Below are 26,293 nucleotides of genomic sequence, written 5' to 3'. Positions count from 1 at the left end.
TGTGTTTGTAACACTGTCTCTTTCAGTAGTTTATAATATAAATACATAAAATATAAGAGAAGTGACATATTTTTTTTTTTACAATCTCAGGTTAGGCATTTGAAAACCCCCTGACCAGAAGTATAAAACACCTGTGTGTTGTAACCTGTGAGTTCCTTGTTAGAACAATGCCTTGAGTGTGCGTTCAAGAACATTTACAATAAGCAGGTCAGACTAATGGAACACATATGAGCTGGATTCATATGATTCATATTTTTTTTTTTGTATAATGTATAATTTTAAACTAGTTGATATTGTTCCAGTTTCTTTAAGTTTTTAAAGAGGGAAAAGGGAGTACAGCAAGAAATGAAACAGAGAGTGAAAAGAAAACAGAAAGGAAAGAAAAAAGTTTAAGCTGGAAGAGAAGCTGAGGAAGAAGAAAGAGTTGGATGCAGGGGGTGGGCAGGAGGAAAAGAGGGGGAACAGAAGAAGGGGGGTCAGATGACTTAATCAGTGCACGCTGCCACTCCAAATACTCCCCACCCTCTCTCTCTCTCTCAGTCCAACAAACACACACCGATACACAGTGATTGAATCTGTGTCAGTATGAAGTCAGATCCCCCTCCCTTTCCCCCTGCACTACAACAACCTTCATATCCAGTCCCTGTACATGTGTGTGCGTGCGGCTCTCCCAACCATTCCTCCCTGACATTCCACAGCAGATGTGGGATTGACTGCTGGGATACAGAAACAGAGAAAGTCACAGGAATATTCTTTGGATCTGTGCAACTACTTCGGATCAAACCTTCAGTGCTTTTCTTCTTTCAGACATTTGGCTGAAACTGTTTATTAAAAGCATTATTGCACAGACTTTGCTACTGAAACTTCTAATTTCTTTGGGGATTTTAGACTTTGGGGACAAAACCCCAGTCAACGTACACTAGAAGATCCTAAACAAAAGAGTAAGTACAAATTTGAGTTGCTAAAACAGAGTGAAATGTTTAATCAGACCAGCATCAGGTGGATTGCTTTGTCTTCTATGCTGTAATGACTGACAGGAGTGCGATTGATGGGGGGCTTTCCAGAGAGGTGACTTAAGGATGTTTTAGTATGACATAAAATGACAAATGGGATTTTACTGGGAATTTACCTGAGAGACATTAAAATATGTCTTTGCACATCCTTTAAAATGACTATGTAGCAATAAAGGGGTCAGTACTTCATCATACTTGACCTTAGCTTCTGCACATATTACTGTGTCGCTGTCACAAGTAGCTCTTGGGTGGAAATTAATTGGAAGATTTTCCTAGAAAACTCTTTAAGTTTGTGTTATCTTTTTAATATCTTTTTATAGTTTTAGTACTTAAACTAAACAAAAATGTTATGTTTTTAGTTTTAGTTAACAATAATAACCCTGACTAGACAGCATTTTATAGTGACTGGGAATATGGATTGTATATATTGTGTTTCTTTGGTCAAACGACTCAGACTCAGTGCCAAAAAGCCTCTTTGATGTCATTTGTAATCTATATGAAGTGTGTCTGAAACCATATGGAGAGGCAGTGATAATGCATTTCATCTGAAATCAATCAAGTTCAATGGGCTTGTATCATTTTAAAGTTTTTACTTTTTACATTTGCAAATGTATTTCTTACTCTTCTGCCATAGTCAATATATATTCTTTGTAAAAGAAAGTAAATTGCTGAAATGCTGAAAATGTGGTACCATGTTCTTTGTTGCACTGCAAGAACAGTGCAGATATGAGCATCTGGAGAGTATATTTCAGTCAGATCCATTTACTAAACAAGCATTGTGGGAGGCCCCTTACCTCTCCCTCTCCACCTTTTCTCCTTTTGCAAAACCATTTTTCTCTTCTGAGCAACATGTATACACCACACATACATAAACTCTCTCTCTCTCTCTCTCTCTCTCTCTCTCTCTCTCTCTCTCTCTCATACACACACACACACACACACACACACACACACACACACACACTGTCAAGGGAATGCTGCTTCCCTCATAACCTACATCTATACACTGAGAGAGTTTGAAATTAACAGAGGAAGAAAAAGAAATTGGGAAAGAGTCCAAAGAAAAGATTATGGCAAGAGAGATGGGGAAAATAGAAGGGAATGGAACACTTTGGGGGGTAGGGGGACATGAGGTTAAATTTCAGAAAGCACCACATTTTCCCTTCTGCGTTCATCAAGGAAATAACTGCAAATCCAATATTTTGTAACTTAACACAGAAATGAAGTCCTTGTGTGATATCAGACAAGTTTAATCACATTGAACACAGTTTAGTGTTTATTGTGTTTCTCTCCAGTTTCAGATCATTTGGTCTGGAAAACAGCCCAACAAGAGCTTTGGGAAACTTAAAATCTAGTGAGACAGCATGACTAATACACACCCACCAGCATCATGTCATGATTTTGTTGTTGCAGCTAGGATGACCTTATATGATGCTTGAGGAAGAGAAACAAAATAAAAATAAAACAAATTTAAATTCAAAATTGTGTAGTAAAAGTGTATTATGCCTGTTCTGTATGAAAACCAATGACAAAATGTCTTAAAATGTAAAGTTCTCTTCATTTTGTACTATTTGACATCATAAAAATCCTTTAAAATTTTTAAATTTTAAAGGATTTTAATAAAATAAAAAAATCTTATTTTTTCACTCCTAGGCTGAAGAAGCCCTGTGACCTCTACAATGGCAGACGTCCTGCAGCTCAGTACCAATAGTCTACAAGTGCCAGGTAACATTTTACTGAACAACTTTAGCATTTGATACTTGAAATAAGATTTGAGAAAATCACATCTATGGAGTATCCTATGGCACCTAAGGTTATACCGTAGGCCAGGGATCCTCAAATCTGGCTGTGAGCTCCAACCCTGATCAAACTCACCTACCTGTGATTTTCTAATGATCCGTAAGACATTGACTAGCATGCTTAGGTGTGTTTGATTAAGGTTAGAGCCAAACTCTGCTGGAAAGTGGCTGTCCCAAACCCTAAGCCCTTTCTAAAATTTAAACTTATGAAAATGATATTAAAATAATTTTAGCATTTTATTCCATTATTGTTTTTAAAAATATATTTTTGATTTTTGATTTAGTTTTTATATGTGTACAACATTTAGTTTATATGCGTATCTAAAATTGTCTCTACTGAAACAGTCACGACTGAAACATTTGGTGAAGTTAAGGTAGTGACTTTGGGATTTTTTGGGAGTTATCACATAAAATTTTCACTACAGAAACAGTTTCAACTTCATAGTTTTAGTAGTGACAAAAGGTGTTTTAATATAGTGTTTTAATATGTGGGTTAAAATTCTGTAATGTGATGTGGTCACTACCAAAAACGTGCTGTCACGACAGAAACATGGGATGTTTTGTCAAAAAAAAATATTGAATTATCAGCTAATATGTTATAATAGTGTTTGGTTCAATGTATGTTCAAACTAAAGAATCCTTTAGTTTGAAATCAGTATGATCAACTTTTTGCCTTTTACAAAGTAAAATTGGATACAAAATACAACAAATATCATAAATCACACTTGAAATATTGTTAAAATGGTCATTGTTATTGATTTACCGCTGAAAACTTTTAAAATAAAGTAGAAAATATATATATATATTTACAAAGAAGATGTAAACAAATTCTAATTGGTCAATGTGACACTTCTTATTTAAGGGAGAGGACAAATATTCCAAAATGTGCCAAAAATGCAAAATGGGTGAATGGCTTGGATATTATACAATTTGCATACATAACAAGATTGTGGGAAAAGATGTTTCCAACTCTGACTTTGAACCAATTCTGTAGAATGGCCCGTATAAGTTCTTCCACAGTATATAGCCAGAATTTATATACAGAAGACATGTAGAACATGCAGCTGAGTAGAAACCTGTGGTCATCCACATGTATTTCCACAGGAATTTTGCTGTAATTCCTGTCTTTTCCATCAACAATACTGGACAGGGGTGCGACCCTCTCTTATCTACGCTCTGCACTCTTGAGAATATCTGTACACGTCGATAACATTCCTGTCATACCCTTGAGTAAATTCCACCCATGTTTGAGGGTGTGCTCATTTGCAGGCATATTAAAGCGACCTTGATAAGGGGTCACTAAAGTATTGGCCATGGAATTCATTTTGTTCTGGAAAATATACATAAATTGGACCATGTTAGGAATTACAGAATATTCAGAATTCTGTTCCTGAATTTCCTTGTCAGTTTTGGCACAGATATGAGACCCCCAAAATCAAAGTGTTCAATGCTGAGTAGGACACATCATGACATGTTGTGTCATGATGTTGTTAAGAACACAGAATTCTCTTTTTAACTTCTGTTTTAAATAGCATGAACTTAAAATTAATTGTATTTTCAATGTATCATCAACTATTTTCTAAATGCATGTCATTGATTGTTTTGTTTATTTTTTTTTGACTTTGTCATTTTTAATCAAAATGTCATAACTCTCTCATAAATCTTCCAGTGACATACACTACCACTATGCTCTTCTGCTCACCAAGCCTGGATTTATTTGATCCAAATACAGTAAAAGTCATATTGTCAAATATTTTAAAATATAATTTATTCCTGGAGAAATTATAGAAATTAATAGCTTTATTTAGCAAGGATTCTTTAAATCAAACAAAAGATGATAAAGACATTTATAATTTTTCAAAAGATTTCTATTTAGTATAAATGCTGTTCTTCTGATCTTTCTATTCATCAAAGAAACCTAAAAAAATCTACTCATGCTGTTTTCAACCTAATAATAAATGTTTTTTGAGCAGTAAATCAGACTATTAGAATGATTTCTGAAGGATCACATGACTGGAGTAATGATCACAGGAATAAATTACATTTTAAAATATATTAAAATAGAAAACAGTTATTTTAATTTGGTAAAAAAATATTTCAGAATTTTACTGTTTTTGCTGTACTTTGGATCAAAGAAATGCAGAATTGGTAAACAGAAGAGACTTAAAATTCTTACTGTTTCTTAAAATTCTTTCTGTCAAACTTTTGACTGGTAGTGACTGACAACTGACTTCAAGCTGGCATTCAGATCTGCCTTTATTGTTAAATGCAATGCCCATATTTCAAAATCTAATTAATATTCAATGGATAGAACCAAGTTCTTTTGAACCTTTTCGATAAGCCACTTCTACTTGTTTCATCGTGACTTTAAATACTTCTGAAAAGTAAACTAGATGTATTTCCATCTCATTTATAAAGGTATTAGGTCAATCAGCATATGCAAGCATATGCAAGTATGAGTAATCAAGATTTCTTCCTTCATCTATTATTGCTTCTCTTTCATCTTGTCTTCTTCAGGTGAAGATAGATCAGCCTCTACATCTCCATCTGGTTCTCCATCTCCTTCCAGAAATGAGTGCAGTATCACTCCTCTTACTCCATCTCCCTCTCCAGTAAGATCCCATCAGACACACACCATGCACCGTCTGTAGTGCTTTTAATGATAAATGTTGTCCTCAGAACTGGATTAAATGCCAAAATCAGATGCTTTAAGATACAGTAATGTTGAAAGAGGATGTGGTACCACCAGAAATCTGCAATTATGCTTCTTTACTTAGCACTCAGTCAGTTGGTTTAAAGCAGCACTATCATTAGCTAATCCTGCAGTCGAATTGCACTGCAATCTGAGGCAGCACAAAAATGTTTTGTTAGAATGCTGGCTTACTCCTGTATCACTTAAAGGTAAAGCGTATCATTCCTGTGCATCACAAAAGGGAATTGTAGAAATAATTTCAAACAGGTTTCTCAAACCAGGACTGTCCCAGTGGCCTTTCACATTGAACATGTTTTTGTATTCCACTGTGCTGCAACACTCATGTTTCACATCTTTGCAGCATCTCACGCATGACAAGCCATTCTAAGGCATGGCTGTCAAGTTAAAAAAGTTCAGCTTTTAAAAAACGTGTCTCTAGAGTGTCTTGTCTTTTTTTTTTTTTTACATTCCAGTGCCGATGCACAAACGCATTTGTGTGAACGACCCCTTAGGAGCTATTCACACAGAAAGCCCTTTTGCAATTTAGTTCCCTCCTTTTACATTGTTTTTCTATTTGAATATTCACTGTTTCATTCTTGTGCTTGCATTTTTTTTCATTACACTGTCCTGCATCTTGCATTTTTAAACACAAACGCATACAAACAAATCAGCTCTTTTTTTTTAAATTACACATATACTCCCCTGAGGTGTTTGGTCAATAACACTCAGGCCAGGGAAATGATCTAGAGATAAGAGAAGAGAAGGAGAAGGTGGGGTCAGGTACTCTCCGTACCAGGGAGAACATTTTGTAAAGCCACCCCTTTGAAAAAGTGATAAGGCAATAGATTTATTTTCTTTCTGTCTACCTTGTTTTTTCCCCTTTTTCTCTGTAGCGGACAGAGGTTAGACCGCGAGTGGCTCGTCCATTTTCTGTGGTTGTTGCTATAGATTTTGGCACCACCTCCAGTGGCTATGCATTCAGTTTTACAGAAGATCCTGAGACCATTCACATGATGAGGTATTTATGACATCAGCACAAAAACATGGTCTAACCTGAAGTTATTATAACTCCCTCATTTACCCTACATTTCTCCTTGTTTCTTTTTGTTGTTGTTGTTGTTTTAACAGACGGTGGGAGGGTGGCGATCCTGGTGTAGCCAATCAGAAGAGTCCAACCTGTCTGCTGCTGACCCCTGATCTCCGGTTCCACAGTTTTGGCTTTGCAGCTCGAGACAGCTATCATGACCTTGACCCTGAGGAGGCCAGGCATTGGCTTTACTTTGACAAATTCAAAATGAAAATCCACAGCACTTGTGTAAGCAGAGCATCTATTGCATCTTGACTAAGTTTCTAATGTAAATCTTTGTTCAGGAAGAGTAGCTGCTCAGCTTGCTCATGCATGGGTCATGAGGAATCACAACACTGTCAAAAAATACATCTACTGTCTGTCTGAAGCAGAGCATAAGGGAAGTGTATTATGTCACATCTTCATGAGAATTTCTGCAGCAGACTCTCTTACTTTATAGGATCTCACTATGGAGACCGAGCTGGAGTCTGTTAGTGGAAGAAGAGTTCGGGCTATTGAAGTGTTTGCTCACGCCTTGAGGTTCTTCAGAGAGCATGCTTTAAAGGTAAGCATTTCATATTAGCTAGTTAACAATAGCACAAGTCAAGCACACCTGCATGTATTAAAATATTTAGCAAAGAGACCATCACTGTGTTGAAAAGTGCACAACCATTACTTTTTTAAATAAATTATAGTTTTATTGGTGTTCAGCCAATTGTCAACCTAATCACAGGCTCTACTATTCAGCATTATGGTAACCCCAAACACTCAGACATACCAGAAACCCTTTTAAATTACAAAATAATAGAACATTAAAGGGGTAATCAGATGCAAAATTCACTTTTACATGTTGTTTGAACATAAATGTGTGTTGGCAGTGTGTATACACAACCACCCTATAATTATAAAAATCAACCTAGTGCTTTTTTTAATCCCTATAAATTATATCCCCTTTCTCAGATCAAGTCATTCTCAGATTCCTGGCTGTGTGCCATTACACAAACCAAGGCCACTCCCACGATTGTTGACAGACAGTGCTGTTTTAGCTGTTTTTTCGACGCCAGAGCAGGGGTAGACAAGAATGTCTCCTTAGCGATTGAGGTGTTCTGCTGTTGAATGTAATAATGAACATAGCAGTCCTCATTTACTCCCAACATCTGAGCCGCTGAAGATGCAATGGGTTACTTTTGTTTTTGAAGGGAATGCATCTATGTTCATGCGAATCATTCATGATTTAGCTTCACCTACAGAAATACTGAGTATAAGGTTTTTTTATGAATCTTTAAAAATCGTCAAAGACAAATCGTCTTTCCTAATAATGTGCTAGTTAGCAAGTTCCGCGGCTAAATGCTGCTAAAGTTTACAGTCTGGGAGACCTGCTCCAGAGATTGTCTTACTATTAGGAGATGAGAGGATACCATAGGAATGAATAGGATTTGCCGTAACTTAAATATTAAAAACAGTTCAACCCAAAAGTGTTGAAAATTAGCCGATAGGCTGTCGATTCATTATATAAAAAGGTGTTTCCTCTGAAAAGCTGTTTACCCTGTTGAAAAATCCAGCATATGCTGGTTAGGTAGGTTTTGAAGCATGGATGCTGGTTTGAGCTGGTCCTTTGCTGGTCCATAAGCTGGTCAGGACCAGTTTAGGACCAGCACATGACCAGCTTAAACCAACATCCATGCTTCAAAACCTACCTAACCAGCATATGAGGTTTTTCAACAGGGTATTCAGCTTAGTGTAGCCTCTCCTCCATTGACACCTATTAAAAAAATGACCTCTGGTTGTCACACCCCCGGACTTTCATGTTGGTTTCTCCCATTTTCCCCCGCAGTTCTGAGTATTTTGGTTTCTCCCTCATTGTTGTCACCTGGATGTTGTAATCAGTCTGTCTATTTAAGGTGTGTGTTTTCCCCTGTATTCTTGTCGGTCTTTAATGTTATATGGATGTTTTCCCCTGGTGTTCCTGTGTCTGCCTGTATTCCGTTGGATTTATTAAATATACGTCTTTTATTTACGTCGTTGTTCGTGTGTTCCTGCCTGCAACGTGACACTGGTCTCCTTTCACAAACTGGAAGCGTTAGCATTAGCCATTTTGTTTTTTTTGGCTAAAGTCTTTTTGGCTTGCCTACTATTGGCTTTGACTGCTCATCACCCCACAGAAGAAAGGGTGGGGTGAGCAGAGCTCATGAGCATTTAAAGGGCTCGCTGTGAACAGAGCTTTTTTGACAAGGTAAAAATGGTGTTGTTTTACACTACCACTGAGAAATTTAGTTTGTTATAGACTTTTCATTAAGGCCCTAAAGAATTATATCAACTGGGGGCATTCAATGACCCATTTAAGCACTAACAGAACACCCCCTATATTAATATTGAGCAAAAACACACAAAATAAAATTTAATTTTAACATTTACTCTCCTTTAACAATGAATTAATATATAGCCATACACGGTCAATGGATATATTGAAGTATAAACATATGTCCATATATTTTTGTTTCATAAGGGGAGGCAGAGTAGTACAAAGACAGTAGAAGAAGTACAAGTTCTCAACAAAAGTTCAGGAGAATATGTACAACCCCTAAAGGAGTCATATCAGTACACTAGAGGATTCTTATTAGCATCTAAACGGTATATATTAATGCCTTATGAAGGTACTACCCCGGTGACAGGCAGTTGCACACCGAAAGGCACTATTTTTTGTAAGATTGTAGGGTAAACTGTTGCTGAACCACCACAACTTTACTTGTATTTCTTATTTTTACTTTATTTTTTACTTATTTTTAAGTAATTTAAACTGAATCCTTAACCATGGACAGCAATCCAAACTGATTTACTTTAATGTTTTGTTATATACAGTATTTACATACAAATTATATATTAAATATCTTTGTACTTGTTATTGACTTACTCAAGAATTGTATGAACATTTGTGAAACTTTTTTTAAAGTGTTGTTACTGTTTTGGTTATTCTTTTATTTATTTAGCCATTTGTTTCCTATTTTAGTTGTGCAACTTCTCCCTCCAGGGCCAGACTGAACATGAACCACTAGTATAATGTAGAGCAGTGGTGTGCTGTACATGGCTTTGGTCCAAATCTTTCAGGATGCACTTTTCTTTCACTCAAACAAGAACATATCCAGTCTCTGTGAAGAGTGGGGGGTTGGGAGAGGTGGGGGTTCTGGGCCAATTTGTATGTAGTCAGTCTTGGCTAGACCCAAACCTTCTTCCTCCTTCTTCGTGGAGCCCCTGAAGGCTTGTGGGAAAACATTAACATGGAGATTTCTCCCAAACCTCCGGCCATGCTTGTGGGTCATGAGTTTGACACATCACAGCACTTTTTAGAGTGAAACGGAAATAAGGGAAATCAATACCTAATAGACGTATGAAAATGTTATCTGTGGAATGTGGTGTAGATAAGAGTAGGAAAAGTAGTAATGTTTGTGAGTGTGTTTTTCAGGAGGTGAAGGACCAGTCTTCCTCTGTGCTGGAAGGTAATGAAGTACGATGGGTCATCACTGTTCCTGCGGTGTGGCGGCAACCAGCCAAGCAGTTCATGCGAGAAGCTGCATATTTGGTAATGCAGAATAACTAATCTGAGAAAATGAAAATTACACATTTAAATACAAACACTTTCTGTTACTGTTTCTCTTTTTTCCCTATTTTTCCCTAGTTTTCTTTCTCCTTTTTTCTCTTTCTTCTCTCATGCATACATGCACAAATGCATACTCCCAAATTGAACATAATGTCCTCCAGCCCCCCAGTGAAGTTCAGGAAATGTGCGCATATGAAAAAGAATGCAAAAGTCACTGCACACATGCAGTAAATAGGAATGTTGAAAGACTTTTGTATGAGTGTATGAGGTATAGTGTGTCAAGAGGGGACTATAACCTGATATCCATTATATATGTGTGTGTGCTTGCCCTTGTGAAAGTTGTAAATTTTCCTATGAGTGAAACACTAGAAAATCAATCACAAGGATTATTTTTAGCACAATATGTATCTCAGGCCATACAACAATCAACAGTGCAGAAATTGCCATTAAAGAATAAATACTGTTGAGTCAATCACTACCAGCTGCTCAGACTCTAAGACCACTGAAATCTCCCTGCATTTATACTCAAACCAGCCAACAGCTCTACATACTAAACAGCCTTATGTCAGAACAGTATTTGTAGTAGCGTCAGATCTTTATTTCTATATAACTTACTAGAGGTATGGCAGGTTAATTTCCTCTCTGCAGTGTCACAGAGGTTATACAATGCAAAAGACCGGCACACAAACACAGGAAACCACGCCTGTCCAAGCCAAGCAAGAGAGGGGGAATGAGGCAGCCCACCATCTCCCATCATAACTCCATGACCCATTGGGGCAGTTAACTGATACTTTCACAATATGTGGACACCCTTTCTTCTGTTACTGTGGTTAACTTGCTACCAGTTGTGCTCATTGCTTACATGTTTTTTGAATCTGCAAAATGTTAATTATTTTACCAAAATAAGAGGGATCGTATAAAATGCATTGTTTATTTAGTACTGACCTGAATAAGATATTTCACATAAAATATGTTTACATACAGTCCACAAGAAAAAATAATAAATGACCCCATTCAAAAGTTTACACCCCCTTGATTCTTAATACTGTGTTCTTACCTGAATGATCCACAGCTGTGTTTTTTTGTTTGTTTGTTTAGTGTTAGTTGTTCATGAGTCTCTTGTTTGTCCTGAACAGTTAAACTGCCTGCTGTTCTTCAGAAACATCCTTAATGACTGTATAATTTTGAGATCCATCTTTTCACACTGAGGACAACTGAGGGACTCATATGCAGCTATTAGCTACAGAAGGTTCAAATGCTCACTGATGCTCCAACGTATCGAGTAAGAGCTGGGGGTGAAAACTTTTGAACAGAATGGAGATGTGTACATTTTTCTTATTTCGCCTAAATATCTTTTTTTTTTTTTTTTTAGTACTACACTTAAAAGGCTACAGAAGAAAGTTCCCAGAAGACAAAATAGTTTAAAAAAAGACAAAAAATGTCAAATTCAGCTCTTAAAGGGATAGTTCACCCAAAAATGAAAATTTGATGATTATCTGCTTACCCCCAGGGCATCCAAGATGTAGGTGACTTTGTTTCCTCAGAAAAACACAAATGAAGATTTTTAATGAAAACCGGTGCAGTCTGCCAGCCTTATCATGGACGTGGATGGGCACCAAACCTTTAAAAGTAAACAAAAACATGCACAGACAAATCCAAATTACACCCTGCGGCTCGTGACGATACATTGATGTCCTAAGACACGAAATGATCGGTTTTTGTGAGAAACTGAACAGTATTTATATCATTTTTTACCTTTGATACACAGCCACGTCCATCTGTCCTGAACACGAGTTTGTCATCAATCACGTCACATGTGCACGCGCTCTGTCGTAGAATACGCAAACGCCGGAAGCAATCTGTCGCGTGTATACGACACTCATTGTTTACACAGTGCACAGAGATTGTGGGTATAGCGGCTATTCAAAATGGTAATTACTTGCGCGTATCCTGATTGTTTAAACCGATTTAAAGCTAAAAGATTATGTTTGCTTGCGCAAACTCATCCGGGACTTTTCACTGATTTCCCCTTACGACGTTTGCGTATTCTACGCTAGAGCACATGTGACGTGACTGATGCCAAACTCGTGCTCATGACAGATGGACGTGGCTGTGTATCAAAGGTAAAACATGATATAAATACTGTTCAGTTTCTCGCAAAAACCGATCGTTTCGTGTCTTAAGACATCAATGTATCGTCACGAGCCGCAGGGTGTAATTTGGATTTGTCTGTGCAGGTTTTTGTTTACTTTTAAAGGTTTGGTGCCCATCCACGTCCATGATAAGGCTGGCAGACTGCACCGGTTTTCGTTAAAAATCTTCGTTTGTGTTTTTCTGAGGAAACAAAGTCACTTACATCTTGGATGCATTGGGGGTAAGCAGATAAACATCAAATTTTCATTTTTGGGTGAACTATCCCTTTAAGGCATGTTTTTTTCTTCTGGAGCATTAGTGAGCGTTTGGACCTTCTGTAATAGTTACATATGAGTCCCTCAGTTGTTCTCAGTGTGAAAAGATGGATCTCAAAATTATAGTCATTGTTGGAAAGGGTTCAAATACACAAATATGCTGGAAAACCAAAGAATTTGGGGGACCTGAAAGTTTTTTTCTGAAGAACAGCAGGCAGTTTAACTGTTCAGGACAAACAAGGAAGTCATGAACAACTATCACTAAGCAAAAAAACAAAACAAAAAAAAAAACAGCTGTGGATCATTCAGGTAAGAACACAGTATTAAGAATCAAGGGGGTGTAAACTTTTGAACAGGTTCATTTTTATAAAATTAAACAATTATTTTCTCTTGTGGACTATACATAAACATCTTTTATGTGAAATATCTTATACAGGCCAGTATTAATTAAACAATAACATGCATTTTGTATGATCACTCTTATTTTGGTAAAATAATTAACAGGGGGATGTAAACTTTTGACCACCAAAATGTTTTTAGCCAGCTGAAAACACCAGGTGCTCTGCTGAAAATGCCCTGCTATGGGCCTTGAGAGCGCAGCAGGGTTTTTTTTTTTTTTTGTTAAGATGCTGTGGTTGCTATGATGCAGAATATCTGCTTTAGTAACATGAAATGTGCATTGTGAATGAAATGTTTCTCCAAGCGTAGACAAGTGTCTTTATGAGTGACTCACTGAATCATTAAATTACCTGATTTGTTTCAAAACACTGATTCATTTGGAAAAGAAGCATGCAACTGTTTAGATGAGTAAGTCATTGAATTACTCTCTCAGCCAATTTGTTTAAAACATAGTTAGTTTTAGAACAAAACAAATTACTGTCTTATTGAGTCAGTGAATTATTTACTCAATTCCAATTACCCAATTCATTTAAAATACTGATTCATTCAGCAACAAAAAAATAAACTATATCATCAAATCTTTCACTTCACTGATTCATTCAAATGCTGATACATTCAGGAACTAAACACACCCTTGGGAACAATTAATGCTCATGTTTTTTTTTTATTATAGGCAGGTTTGGTGACTCCAGATTCTCCTGAGCAGCTTCTCATAGCTCTCGAACCTGAGGCTGCATCCATCTACTGCAGGAAGCTTCGTCTTCACCAGGTCATTGACCTCAGTCAACGACCAGTAACCAATGGTTTAGATATGGATGGATCCCGCCCTTTCGATTCCAGTTTTAGGCAAGGTAAGAAGAGGATTTTTTTCCCTCAACTGATTAGCATTATATAATATCACTAGCTCTTCGATTGATCCTGGGAAGGAGTCCAAATCTTACTTTGAGTGTATAACGTTTCTCTATAAACGTTAAATGGGAACCATGCTTAAAGCATGGGGAATACAGGATCGTTTTTCTTCATTTGAAAACAGAGTACTGTTTTTGTTTTTATGTGCGGGTTTATGCATGGAGGTTGGTTAGATTAGGGTCAGAATGATTCAGAACCAAGTGGATCTTAGTAACCATAAGAGCATGTGTTTTGGGTTAAGGCAGAAGGAGAGAGAGATGACATTTTCTGGAAGGTTAGAGTGTCCCCCGAGGTCACAGAGCTGAAAAAACCTCTTTGAAGGATTGACACTGTTTTTCTTATAGGGCTTGACAAAAGATAAAGTGGTATTCTTTTACAAACACTCTTTTCACATTTATATACAACAAAAATAAAGTACTGTAGACACTATTATTCATTCCTGCTTTTACACTCAAACAAAATATACTTACACTCATACACACACATCTCACATCATAATTGGAACAAGGTGCTGCGGACCATGAGCTCACCCTCTTGACTGCTTACACTAGTTTCCATGGATGATTTCTTTTGTTCTTTCATTCTTTCTTGCATTTTTGCTTGCTTGCTTAAGTATGTGAGCATATACATGTTCCAAAATGTAGTCTTCCAAAACATGTTTTACAATTGGACAGTGTTTACTGGGACAGGAAATCACTTCAGCTTCAACACCTTTATCTCCCAAAGGATTTTTCTTTTGTGTTCTTTTCTTTACACTTAACTGGCTTCCGATTTTTTCTAATTTATATGAATCTGAAAACTTTCTTGGAGTTTGTTTCACTCAAATATTACTGGAAGTTCACACATATTTAGTTTTTATTTTCATTTTGCACAAGATTAGTATAGGGGAGATGTATTAGTGTTTACAGTTTTTCTTGATTGCTTTGATGCAGCCGTCAACTCAAAATCCACATTTTCAAAACAGTTACAGTTTTTCTTGATTGCTTTGATGCAGCTGTCAACTCAAACTCCACATTTTCAAAACAGTTAACACACAGGCCTAAATAGTGGCACTCATGGTCAAAATGACACATTTTGTTTGCAAAAGGCTCTAACCGCGTCAAAACATTTAAAATATGCAACAAAAGCAAATTTTACCTTCAAACAACACAACTTGCAAACAAGTGAGCTCTTTCAGTCAATCATTACACACTGGACAACAAAATACAAAATACAGAACTCAGTGCAAATCAGTGAACCATTGCTTGTCATTGTAGCCTATTGCCAGTGCCATTTGTTGTCTTTATATATAGGCTGTGTCAAATTTGCCTTTTTGCAAAGAATTGGATTCAGAATAAGAAATGCTTTGATGCATTTTTTTCTTGATTCCATGACATTATTTTTTTTCAAACTGTGTCTAAAAACTGAAATACTGTAAATATTACAGAGAATAAATGTAAACCAAAATAGAGTAAAATCTATTGGAGTATAAGAAATTATGAAAATAAAAATAAAACCTATTACAGTAAAGTATAAGCAATCACTGCTTCCCTGATTTCAGTTTGTCCCTGATTGTTTGCCACAACCATGTTTACAATGGCCTGCTCAGCACTAAAAAAATTTCCCTCTACCACCAGAGAATGTTAGCCTTTGGATTCTATAAAGAATACATGTAATGGGAATGAGGAAACAGTTACATAAAGTATATCACTGAAGATATTTCTGTATCTACTGTACAGCAACATTACTTGTTCTCCAGTCGAAAAAATTCTGACAATGGATGCAACAGTGTTTCTGTTTAGAACAGGTTGGACTCTTTATCCAGCCTCTCTAACAGAAAAGCCATGATTGATAACGTGATCACTAACAGTTGCCCGAATTTCATCTGAAACTTCATCTGAAGCCCTTCCAACTACACCTCCTCTTCCTCGGACCCCTCTACCTCTTACTCTCACTCTCATCTGCATTAGACCTCCTCCATCCATGCTGGCAAAGAACAACACAGATGTGGCACCTTTTTTTATAAGGAGTGTCAAACGGGTGCTTCAGTGATTTCATACTGATCTAGGTAGTTTCTAATAGTTAGGAATAGATAGTTTCTGTTTGGTTACCATAGCTAAAACAATGGAGTTTGGACTGCTTAAATGACATCCGTGTTAACTGTTTTGCAAAAGGCTGGGAAAAATGTGTCAGTCCAATGAGAAAGGGTTAACACATTTGCAAGATGTGTATTCTGCTCTGCTGAGATAGTGATGATGAAAACTGAGTGGATCCTAGTTTCTTTAACCATGTCAAAGCAATCAAGAAAAACTGTAACACACAGGCCTAAACAGTGGCACTTATGGTCAAAATGACACATTTTGTTTGCAAAAGTCTCTAACCGCTCCAAAACGTTTAAAATATGCAACAAAAGCAAATTTTACATTCAAGCAACACAACTTGCAAACAATATGAGCTTTTTCAGTCAATCATTACACAATGGACAACAAAATACAAAATACAGAACTCGAATCAGTGCACCATTGCTCGTCATTTGCCATTCGCCTATTGCCAGTGCCATTTGTTGTCTTTCTATAAAGGCTGTGTCAAATTTGCCTTTTTGCAAAGAATTGGATCCAGAATAATTTGATGCTTGGTAAATGTGTCAATCCAATCGGAAAGGGTTAACACATTTGCAAGACGTATCGTCTGATGAAAACTGAGTGGGTCCTAGTTTCTTTAACCAGGTCAAAGCAATCAAGAAAAACTGTAATAATCTGTTATATTGGGGTTACATGGGTTTACCATTGTGGTGAAAAGTAGAGTCTGTGGATAGTTCGAAGATGGACTTTCAAGGCCATATATACTGCATGTTGCTTAACTATGTACATACATGTGTATAGTGATAGTCTCTTTGATAGTTACATTAGCACTTGCTAACATGTGCTGTTTCTAACTAGCATAGTTTATTCAATAATTTGATTAAATTGAAGTTAACATGTTTGTGTAGAACAAAATAAATATTTAAAGTTCTACTAACTTAATCTTTGATTTAGTTTACTTGTATATTTTGAGGTAATTGGTTTCTACAAATGTTTTGCATATTCTGAATTTATTAGCTTACAGTTCTACAGTCCATGAACGCATTATTTATCTGTGTCCGTTGTATCAAATCACATGGGTTTTAAAGTAATTAAAGTTCAAATTGGTTTGTTTTTACTTGTTCCTTCTCTCTTTGTCTTGTTTCAAATGAGTTCCAGATTGTCCCAGAAGTGTGGTTAAGTTTTCTCTTCTCTGTGTTTGGTGCAAGCTGTGGGAATGTAAGGCAGAATGTCCTCCAGTATTCACAGACTGTACCTGAAAGGAAATATTAGAAGTAATGCAGTCCATAAAAAGAGTGCCTCAGGAAACATAGCATCCAGTATATAGCCCTAGTAACCCCAAAAGTGAAGCAAAGATCATTCTTAGTTTAGCAGGTCATTATTCACTAAAAGCACCCACTATAAAACTACAGCCATTAAACAAGCCTGTTTTATTAGGTATAAGAGCAATACTTTAAGTAAATTGTGCTCACATTTAAAAAAATCCTGTTTTATAAACAAAGGCTTTAGGTTCATTAAATCAGGGTCTGTTTAGCAGGCTGCTTTATTATTGATTAAGGTATTGCATTCTCTCCCCCTCTCTGAGTTTATTGGCTCAGTGTGATAAGGTTTTGATTAATGCTGCCCATGTGTGAGTGATTCACAGATTAAAGGAAGCCAATCTGTCTTTCAGCCCGAGAGCAGCTCCGCAGAGCCAGGCATAGCCGAACTTTTTTGGTGGAGAGTGGTACTGGAGAATTGTGGTCTGAGATGCAGACAGGTGAGAGATGGAGACACACATACATCTCACTATCAAACTTATACAATAGACTTTTGTTATGTCCTCAGCCATAGTATTTTTGAAACAGACTTCTTGATGCCTGTACTAGAACATATAGAGTGCCCATACTGTAACAAATTAAACAGGAAGATGCTTTAATAAAGACACATGAATGTCTTTTTTTATTTGTGATTCTTTGATCATAATAAAAGTAACCACAAATAGACCAGCAAAACAAAATACTGTTAAGATTTCAAAAAGGCAAGCAAAACTGAAAAATCATAACAATATTTTGCAACGTAATAATTTCCAGAGTATTGTAATGAACTACTTTGTGTCATGTGAAATCTTCCTTTCTTAAAATATAATTTTCCCCATTACACTTTCTTGTTCCTTATGTGCGTGCATATAATACTGTTTAAACGACTCTAATTGCTTTGCATATGTGTAAGAGACTCATTATGGAGCAATCATTGGTATGTTATTACTGGCTGCACAGTCTAAGCGCATGGCTACAGTGTGTGTGTGTGTGTGTGTGTGTGTGTGTGTGTGTGTGTGTGTGTGTGTGTGCAGTGCTCTCTGCATGACTGGCACAATGACAAGGTGCAGGGTCAAAATAATCAGATCTTCAGCTCCAGATGTTTCCTGGAGAGAGAGGGAATCGAGAGGGAGAGTTTATTACAATTGAACTCACACAATACTCAAAATACAGATCTCCTTTGCTTTCTCATAATCTATTGCAGTTCTTAATGGTGCACACATATGTAGCAACACACAAAGAGCAATCCATTTCCCGTGAAACTGAGTTATTACACCACTGTAAACAAACAAGAAACGCACTTTCCTCTATTGCTGTGTAGTTGAGTAAAGTCAGCTGGCGGGAGCCAAGCTAAGCCACTGTTATCTCAGACTGTATCATAAATGTCTGAAGGCTGTTTGGTAAAAGATCTTCCTGGCTGCAGCAGGTCAGAGAGAGAGAAGAACAAGGGTGTTATTTAAACAAGTCCTGTTTCAAAAATCTGGTACCAGTTACTAAGCAGGAAAAAGATGACTAAGGTTAACTGTGGGTATTCTTTAAGGTGACCGGTACATTGTGGCAGACTGTGGTGGTGGGACAGTGGATCTGACTGTGCATCAGATTGAGCAGCCACAGGGCACTCTGAAGGAGCTTTACAAAGCATCAGGTAAGCACAGAACCAAATCTTACTCCTTCAAACTCATACACCTACCTGCACTGTAACCGATTTTTGTAATTTGAACAGTATTTTACTGTAATATCTACAGTAAGATACTGTAAAATGTATATACAGTATTTTACTGTAAACTGCAAAGGATTATGGGAAAATATATGATCACTACTGTAATTCTCCACTACTGTAAATCCGTTTACAGTAGTGAACTTGCCCGCGAAAAATTGACCAATGGCAAGGGAGATTTTTTTTCTCCTGTTGAGAGGAAGTGGCGGTAAAAAGGACAAAAGAGAAATGTTGCATCAATAACTCGACAAAAAGGTTAGTATATTATTTCTGTTTTATGAAAAACTGAACAATTTTAATTTGTTTTCACTTGTTAACAGCAAACTAACAATATTCATCGTGTTTTTCATGTCGGTAGCCTTTTTTTTTCTGACTGACGGCCGGGGCGCCGCCATAATGGTGAAAACATGGACTGGTGAGTAAATTAAGGTGACCTATATTAGTCGAAATAAACTTTATTTAAACTGAGAAACACGTTTGTATATTCGGCTGCCCTTTAATGCAAGTTAGTTCGTCTGACGAGCCCTTACTCAAGCTTAACAGCAAACTGAGGTGAAATACTGAGGTAAAGTGCGTTAAGCAACACCACTGTTTCTGTGGAGATTTTAAACTGTATTTTCAAGCCCTTCTTTTGTTTGTTATTTTCAAGTTTCTGGTCTGGATGTCGTCTGTAACGTCGGAGCGCGGAGGTGTATTTTGGATCTTCTTCTGTGAATGACTGCCATAGTATCGACGATAACATGAACTGGTAAGCTAATAATGTCAGTAAGCCGAAGTTGACAAACTTAACGTTAGTCACAGAGCAGCATAATATCTTTTAAACGCTGCCTCTTTATAGCTAGCAAGGTAATTCTCTTCAAATGATGTTTAAGTAAGAAATGTGTGTATGAATGTCGTATGTAACTTTATAGACGGTCCCTTCAGTGACAGACGTGACATAAACAGCGCGCTAACATGAAACACTGAGGTAAAACTGAACACCGCGGTTAACTGCATCTTTTGTGTTTTATTTTCAAGTTTGTGGTCTCGTGGTCATGTCGTCTGCATCGGAGGTGTATTAGAGTCTTTTCTGGTGATTGCCGTCGTCGCGGTGCAAACAACAGGTGAGCTTCCCCTTTCATCAATTTAACTAAGTTAATGTTAACGTTACTAAATTAGCCAAATTAGCCACAGGCTGCTGTTCTCCACTGACTTGCAGAACAGGTTAACTTTTTAAAGAGAGTAACGAGCTAGCAATATATTAATATAGCAAGTTTTGCTAATAAATATGATAAATGCTTATTTTATTAAAAATGTAAATTTTATTACTGTACAGTAGTTGTCTTTTCTGATCATAAACTATAGTAACACTAAAAGGGTGTTGTGACACTGTCTGTTACAGGAGATTTCTCCAAGCACTAACTGGATGCTGACCATCAGATGCAGAATCATCATACAGCCAGCTGTCCATTTTACAGACATGCAGAATCAGGTAACCCAAAACACATTTTGTTTTACATTGCATTTACATTCATGCATTTTTCAGATGCTTTTATCCTAAGCAAGTTATATTGTATTTATATTGTTATTTATTGTATTTCGTAAGGTATTCATTTCCTGGGGGGTGTTCCATAAAACAAGTTTACCAAATAAGTCAGGCTTATTTCAGTTAGTCTGACTTATTTTGTGCCAAATCAAGTGACAATAAGTCAGACTAACTGAAATAAGCCTGGCTTATTTGGTAAACTTGTTTTATGGAACACCCCCCTGGGAATGTTTTTTATTACCATGTCTTGTCACATCAAGATTGAGTTTGCATGCGCATTAAAATTATTTCTATTAAACCAGCATTTAAACAGCAAAATGCAGCTGCTTCAGGTGTCTTTACCTTACTGTAACCTTTAAATTCATAATAGCAATCTTACCATCTGTCAAATTTAGATTATCGTTACTGTAAAGCAACAAATAGAGATTTTTTTAATCGTAGTAGGCTTATTATATGCACAGACTTTCTAGGAAACACACGTTTAGAATGTTTATATGAACAGATTAGTTAGCATTTAGCATGGTCTGTGGCAGACTTTACTAAGTGTCAGGGCAACAAAATTAGATAAACAAGAATGTAATATTAAGTCATTTAAATGATGAAGAAAATATTGTCTTTGTGCTCCATTTAGTAAAAACGGTTTTAAACAAAGCCATGTCTTGCGTCTCTGCACACAGCAGTGTTTAATTACTGAATGAATTTACCTTTTTTAAACACCTTGAATCAGTGATTCACTGGCCCATTCATAAAATACTTTATAAAAAATTTCAATAAAAAGTTTCTTCAGTTTTTTTTCTTACTACAGCGTTCATATGTAGTATATAATAAAAATAAAAAAATGCATACAGCATCAAGTTCGACAGTTGAGGCAAATTCTATAAACACTGCTTTAAAAAAATCTTTTTTTTTTCTTGTGCTTGCAGGTTTGTTCAGACAGTCAATCTTTGTGGCAGCAAATGCATTGACAGTCACAGATCAGATGGACTTCTGGAAAGAGGGTGCAAACAACAAGCATCAGCCTGAATCCCATTCTGCCGTTTCTCATCAGAGAGCTTGTCAACTTTGACTCAAAATTACTAAAATTTAACACAACACAAACTCATTTTTACTGTATGATTTTATTTTATTTACACTACCAGACAAAGCTTTTGAACAGTAAGATTTTAAATGTTTTTAAAGTAGGTCTCTTCTGCTCACTAAGCCTGCATTTATTTGATCCAAAGTACAGCAAAAACAGTACACTTTTGAGCCGTTTTCTTTTTGAATATATTTTAAAATGTCATTAATTCAAAGCTGAATTTTTAGGATCATTACTGCAGTCACATGATCCTTCAGTAATCATTCTAATTATCTGATTTTCTGCTCAAAAACTATTATTATGATGTTGCTGAGATTAATATAATGCTAAAAACAGTGAAGTAGATTTTTTCAGGTTTCTTTGATGAATAGAAGGTTCAGATAAACAGCATTTATCTGAAATAGAAATAGTTTGTAACATTATGAATGTCTTTATCATCACTTTTAATCAATTTAAGTCATCCTTGCTAAATAATACCTTTCTATTCATCAAAGAATCCTGAAAAATTTAAAAATTAAATAAAATATGTTTATCAGCATACTAGAATGATTTCTGAAGGATCATGTGATACTGAAGACGAGTAATGATGCTGAAAATTTAGCTTTGATCAAAGGAATAAATTAAATTGTAAAATATATTCAAATAGCAGTTCATTTATATAATTTATCACAATTGTATTGCTTTTGCTGTAATTTGGATCATCAAATTAATGCAGGCTTGGTGTGCAGAAGAGAATTCTTTAAAAAAATCTTAGTGTTCAAAAACTTTTGACTGGTAGTGTACTTACTTATTTTTGCTTTTCAGTATGTGTATGTTTGCCATGATACAAAGTCTCCAGGGGACTGTGGTGATGCCCTTTTTTCTGCTGTATCCTAGAGGTCAACATTTGTAATTTGTACTTTTAAAAAGAAAATGTTCAACAAATAAAAAGAATATTATCAGAACTAATGCTTATGAGTTATTGTGATTTTTATGGGGTTGGGGTGGTAAAAATCTTAAAATACAGTGCTATACGACAATTGGATTGTTTTTACAGGTAAAAAAGTTTAAAATAAATGAAAATAAACTCTATAGTACTGATACTGTAATTGAAAATACAGTAAAAATACTGTAATTGAAGATACAGTAAAAATGCTGTAAATGAAATTACAGTAAAAATACTGTAAATGAAATTACAGTAAAGGTCTTTTAGTACTGTAAATGCACTTACAGTAATAATACTGTAAACATTTTTACAGTAACTTACTGGCATCCAGCTGCCAGTAAGTTACTGTAAAATTTACAGCAAACTTTTTACAGTGTGCCTATCAGTAAGAATGACTCTGACCTCACAGATCTTCAGGACAAGAGTGAAGTGATCCATGACTGAAGTGAATCATCAGTGACCAAGTTGAATTTAAAACATGATTTTGCCAAGTAGGACATGTTCCTGGATCAACTGCCATTTCTCAAATGCCACCTTAAGCTCAAGCTGTCTTCCTCCAAGTGCACAATTTAGTGACACAATGCCACACAGACTGTCAGGTAGTGTTTGCCATGATGTGTTTGCGTGGGACTGTCAAAAAGACATACCGAGGGTGCACATCTAAGACCTTAGACCTCAAGTGAGGACTCTACAGTCTTGTTGACTTCACAGACAGGTTTAGGGCAGCATTGTCCAATCCTGCTTCAGTAGGGACACCTTGTAGCAGGGTTTGGCTTCAGCCCTAAATAAACACACCTGGATCAGCTAATCAAGGTCTTCAGGATCACTAGAAACGTTTAAGATGATGTGTTATAGCTAATCTCTACATGAAAATGGCCCTCCAGTATCAGGATCACCTCTTGTTTAGGGAAAATGTTAGACTTTGCTCTCTGGGGTTGGGGGTTTAAAAAATATTCTTATCAGTCTATTACTTCACCTTGACTTTAGGAATAGTTAATGGTTAGAGCTAGTTTTAGGCTTAAGGCTTGTTTTTTTTTCCATGACATCAAGGCAAAATCATAATTACCATAGCTGGAATGGAGTCAAAAGTGGTCAGTCTTGACTTTAGCCATACCCTGTTATTTCACTCTAAAGGGTGAAGGTTGTCCTGATTGATCACATTGGATTTACAGTTCATCCGGAAAGTATTAATGGTGCTTCACATTTTATGTTACAGCCTTATTTCAAAATTCATTAAATTCATTATTTTCCTCAAAATTCTACAAACAATACCCCATAATGACAATGTGAAAGAAATTAGTTTGAAATCTTTGCAAAAAAAAAAAAAAAAAAGACATAAGTATTCACAGTCTTTGCTCAATACCTTGTTGAAACATGTTTGGCACCAATTACAGCCTCAAGTCTTTTTGAGTATGATGCTACAAGCTTGACACACCTATTTTTGGGCAGTTTCTCCAATTCTTCTTTGCAGATCCTCTTAAGCTCCATCAGGTTTAATGGGAAACGTCTGTGCACAGCCATTTTCAAATGTCTCCAAAAAAGCATTCATCTTTCTTTCGATCCTGACTAGTCTTCCAGTTCCTACCACTAAAAAACATTTCCACAGCATGCTGCCACCACCATGCTTCACAGTAGGGATGGCATTGGCCAAGTGGTGAGTGGTGCCTGGTTACCTCCAGACATGACGCTTGGCATTCAAACCAAAGAGTTCAATTTTTGTTTTATCAGACCAGAGAATTTTGTTTCTCATGGCCTGAGAATCCTTCAGGTGCCTCTTGGCAAACTCCAGATGGGCTGTCATCTGCCTTTTACTGAGGAGTGGTTTCCATCTGGCCATTCTACCATACAGGACTGATTGGTGGAGTGCTGCAGAGGTAGTTGTTCTTCTGAAAGGTTCTCCTCTCTCCACATAGAAATGCTTGAGTTTTCTCTTGGTCACCTCCTTGACTAAGGCCCTTCACCCCCAATCGCTCAGTTTGGGCGGGTGGTCCACTTTAGGAAGAAACTTCTTCCATTTACAGATGATGGAGGCCAGTGTGCTCATTGGAACCTTTAATGCAGCAGAATTTTTTCTGTACCCTTCTCCAGATCTGTGCCTCAATACAATCCTGTCTCAAAGGTCTACAGACAATTTCTCGGACTTTATGTTTTGGGTTGTGCTCTGACATGGCGTGTGCTATAGACAGGCGTGTGCAATTCCAAATCTTGTCCAAACTTCTTTCATGTTTTCATTATGGGGTATTGTTTGTAGAATTTTAAGGAAAACAATTAATTAAATCCATTTTGGAATAAGGCTGTAACATAACAAAATGTGAAAAAAAAAAAATGCGCTGTGAAAATTTTCCGAAAGCACTGTAGTTTAGGACCTGAAACAAACTGAGGTGAACATGCAAATCTAGTGGCATGTAGCCCTAACCTAAATGGTACATACACGTTTCTCTTTCAGGGGGTCCTTATGGAGCAGTTGGTGTGGATCTTGCCTTTGAGGCCATGTTGTGCCAGATCTTTGGAGCTGACTTCATTGAGAGCTTCAAAGCTAAACGTCCAGCAGCTTGGGTGGACCTTTCCATTGCATTTGAAGCCCGCAAGCGCACAGCGGCTCCTGGCCGGGCCAACTCATTAAACATCTCACTGCCCTTTTCCTTCATTGACTTCTACAAGCGTCACCGGGGGCAGAGTGTGGAGACTGCCCTGCGCAAGAGCAAGTACGTCTGACTCACTGAGAACTTTATTTCTTAAATTATGTCTTTGAAAGTGTAAGTATGTCTCCAACAATGTGTGATCTCTCTATCAGTATGAATTTTATAAAGTGGTCATCTCAAGGGATGCTGAGGCTGTCCGCAGAAGCCATGAATGAGCTTTTCCAGCCGACCATCAACAGCATCATTAAACATATCGGTAAGACACATTGTCTCTCAAACAAACACCAAACCACGGATTGGTGGCTAATTCTCTAAAGTCTTATTGATTTCTTTTACTCTAACAGAGAACCTGATGCAGAAGGAGGAAGTAAAGGGTGTGCGTTTTCTCTTCTTGGTTGGAGGATTTGCCGAGTCGCCCATGCTTCAACGTGCAGCACAGAATGCACTAGGCCGGAATTGCCGTATCATAATTCCACATGATGTAGGTCTAACTATCCTGAAGGGTGCAGTCCTCTTTGGTCTAGATCCCACTGTTGTCCGTGTACGCCGTTGCCCATTAACTTACGGTGTTGGGGTTTTAAACCGCTTTGTGGAAGGTCGACACCCTCGTGACAAGCTTCTCATCAAAGATGGCCGAGAATGGTGCACTGACATCCTGGACCGCTTTGTAAGCGTTGATCAATCGGTGGCCTTGGGAGAAGTGGTGAGGCGGAGCTACACTCCAGCAAGAATAGGACAAAGGAAGATCATCATCAACATCTACTGCAGTGACACTGATGACATAACCTACATTACCGACCCCGGGGTGAGAAAATGTGGTGCCATCACACTAGACCTGCTTGAGTCAGGGGCAGTGGCAGCTAGCGCTGGTGACAACGATAAAGGATCAGCATTTGAACGCAGAGAGATTCGCACGACTATGCAGTTTGGAGACACTGAGATCAAAGTCACAGCTGTTGATGTGGCAACCGGCCGACTGGTGCGGGCATCAATTGACTTCTTGTCCAACTAAGCCTACTGTGCTGTTCCTGAAGAGAACTGGAATGTGAAGGACATTTAGCGTCAGCTAATCTCATTAATTAATGGCTTAAATAATAGCGTTGAGGTTAAAGATCTAGATATCCAAGGATTGCAGATATAAAAACTGGAAGGCTGAATGATAAACTG

General features: G+C 37.1%; 1 protein-coding gene across 1 annotated transcript; it reads left to right on the top strand.

Annotated features, from left to right (window-relative positions):
- Nucleotides 1-661: 661 nt before the first annotated feature.
- hspa12b (heat shock protein 12B) lies at nt 662-26,268 on the top strand. Its single transcript, XM_073835804.1, has 13 exons — nt 662-941; nt 2,667-2,738; nt 5,330-5,424; nt 6,398-6,522; nt 6,633-6,819; nt 7,031-7,135; nt 10,031-10,147; nt 13,646-13,823; nt 17,614-17,700; nt 18,780-18,884; nt 24,931-25,189; nt 25,279-25,382; nt 25,471-26,268. The coding sequence occupies exons 2-13, from the start codon at nt 2,693-2,695 to the stop codon at nt 26,136-26,138; spliced, it is 2,076 nt and encodes a 691-aa protein (XP_073691905.1). The 5' UTR covers nt 662-941; nt 2,667-2,692; the 3' UTR covers nt 26,139-26,268.
- Nucleotides 26,269-26,293: the final 25 nt, after the last annotated feature.

This window comes from Garra rufa, chromosome 3, assembly GCF_049309525.1.
Source record: "Garra rufa chromosome 3, GarRuf1.0, whole genome shotgun sequence".
In the NCBI taxonomy this organism is placed as follows: Eukaryota; Metazoa; Chordata; class Actinopteri; order Cypriniformes; family Cyprinidae; genus Garra; species Garra rufa.
The sequence above is the reverse complement of the archived record's forward strand: the minus strand, read 5'-3'. Positions and strand labels throughout refer to the sequence as shown.

Bases quoted from the DNA above. Each gene is read 5' to 3' on its own strand.
- hspa12b (XM_073835804.1), top strand. From the start codon at position 2,693: ATGGCAGACGTCCTGCAGCTCAGTACCAATAGTCTACAAGTGCCAG. The intron at 2,739-5,329 runs GTAACATTTTAC...TGTCTTCTTCAG, and splicing joins CAATAGTCTACAAGTGCCAG to GTGAAGATAGATCAGCCTCT. The intron at 25,190-25,278 runs GTACGTCTGACT...TCTCTCTATCAG, and splicing joins ACTGCCCTGCGCAAGAGCAA to TATGAATTTTATAAAGTGGT.